At 36.9% G+C, this 2108-nt stretch overlaps 1 protein-coding gene across 1 annotated transcript in view; it reads left to right on the forward strand.

The window, feature by feature from the left end:
* Positions 1-579: 579 nt before the first annotated feature.
* Positions 580-2108, forward strand: part of LOC101848127 (calcium/calmodulin-dependent 3',5'-cyclic nucleotide phosphodiesterase 1) — an 18726-nt gene continuing 17197 nt past the window's right edge. Inside the window, exons 1-2 of the mRNA XM_035970870.1 lie at positions 580-693; positions 1185-1276. Of these exons, the coding sequence (XP_035826763.1) occupies positions 1206-1276 (71 nt within the window). The 5' untranslated portion in view covers positions 580-693; positions 1185-1205. The remainder of the gene's footprint in view (positions 694-1184; positions 1277-2108) is intronic.

Genomic DNA, 2108 nt, shown 5'->3' on the forward strand with positions numbered 1-2108 from the left:
GTATATATTGTTGTTTAAAAAAATGAACAGACTATTACATTTCAAATGGATTGATGATTTTTAACTAAAAGTTAAAAAAAACAAACCCAAAACAATATAAGCTTAGATCTACACATGTATTCCCCCATTTTATTATTATTATGCTAGCTCTCACCCCTCCCCGCAAAACATCCCCTCTGAACCGAGTTTAATATTATTACTTTGAACCCGTTCTTTAATAACGCGTTCCATTGGAACAAGCAATTTAAGAACAATGAGAAACCGTTGGGACTGTAGGCAAGGCCTATGCTAAGATTTTATACTTTAAGTTAGCCCATATAACTCTACAGGCCTAGGGTAGGCTAGATCTAGTTTTCGAACACGAGCGGAAAGATGTGTGATCAACAGCACTGGCCAGATTTTTCGACAGGGACACTTTCTCCTTTCAGTGGTGATCTACTTTGATAGCCTGCGAAAGTTGAAATATGGCCTAATATGCCAGCCTTAGAAAAAATGCAATACGCGATCAAAATAGGATTATATGAAACTTCTTTAATCAGGTGTATAATTTGACCACCTGTAAAAGTTGGCAGGTTTCTGCTTTTTTAAAGTTGTGCACAAAAAACTGTCAACATTAGTTCTAGGCATAATAATACACATTCCTTTACCGGAAGACTCACTGGACTCGTTCTTCTAGCCTGCACGGCTTATTGTGTAAGCACTTGGTTCTTTTTATATGTTATTGAACACAAAAAGGGCTATGAGGGTATTGAGATCTCATTCTCTAGGAGCTGCTACTTTTGATTTAGATCTAGGCTACAGTTTAGTCTCCAGTATGCGTGTGGGGAGAAGTTCCACATTATGACACCCCCACCCCACCCACTTTTTACGTCTCAGTAGCCTAGATCTTTTTTTAAAAAGTTATAATTCACTCTTTTATTAGTAGGCTATGTATGAAATTTCAGATAAAATAATGCTGACCATTATTATTGAAAAAAGTATGCGGCTCTTTAAAAATTAGAAGTTTAGATCTAGATCTATATTATTAGTCTTTGCGTTCTTAAAGAAACAACAACAACAACAACAACAAAAAACAAAAACAAAACAATAACAACAACATTAACAATAACAACAACAAACCTCGATGATGCAAGTAACTGTAACAATTACTCATGAAATATTTCTGTCACCTCCCACATCTTTAGGCACAAAATCAAAAGAATCTCATGGAGTGGAGAAAAAAAGATAAGAACTTTATGAATATTGTTCAGACCGCCAGTACTCCGGATATTTTCGGGTAAGTTTAATTCTATACACCATAGTGTCCATCATTTTGAAAAGGAAACACTAGACTCAGATTTCAGTGTTTATCTCTTAGTTGAGATGAAGAAAATTATATTAAAGATTGATTGCATGAAAACTAAGCTAAAAACCTTGGGTCCCGCTTCCACTTCAAATCCAGTAAAGAACTTTCACGCCTTGCTGTAATTCGTAATTGACTTAGCACCAGAAGTTGACAAGTTGACTTTTTAAGCATGTGTGTAAAAAAAACCAGTGTCTTTTAATCTACCTAGCTGATTATCTTTTCAATATATATTAATGCTCCAGGTGACATTTTTGTTTGTTCAGTCTGACACGATTCCCCATAGATCTAGATTAGTAATCTCCCACAATTATCAATTTTTGTTCATATGTCTTTTCTCTTACTGTATGGTTACCATACGAACAGAGGATTGTCTTTAGTGCTACAGTTATAATTCAAAATAGTTCAAGATGACCACCCATTGTAGAGGAGAAAATTTATTGTCTTAGAGACAGGTAGACGTCTTCTTCTTCTCTTTCTTCTATCCCGTGGTTGGAGCAACCGTTGAGGCACCACTGCATTGGAAAACCAGCTCTCGCCATCTATTTTTGTCCTCAGCTCTCCTCAGATTGTCACCGCTCGTCTTTCCTGTCCACCCTGTAATGTTGTCCCCCCATCTCCTTCTCTGCCTTCCTCTCTTTCTCTTTCCTTGTACGGTTCATTGCAGGATTGTTTTGGCAAGTCCTGTGGATCTTGTGACATGCCCATACCATTTTAGTTTTCGTCTCTTCACTGTGGTCAGTAGATCTTCATATTGCCCCACTGC

Source organism: Aplysia californica, unplaced genomic scaffold (genome assembly GCF_000002075.1).
Source record: "Aplysia californica isolate F4 #8 unplaced genomic scaffold, AplCal3.0 scaffold00331, whole genome shotgun sequence".
NCBI lineage: Eukaryota > Metazoa > Mollusca > Gastropoda > Aplysiida > Aplysiidae > Aplysia > Aplysia californica.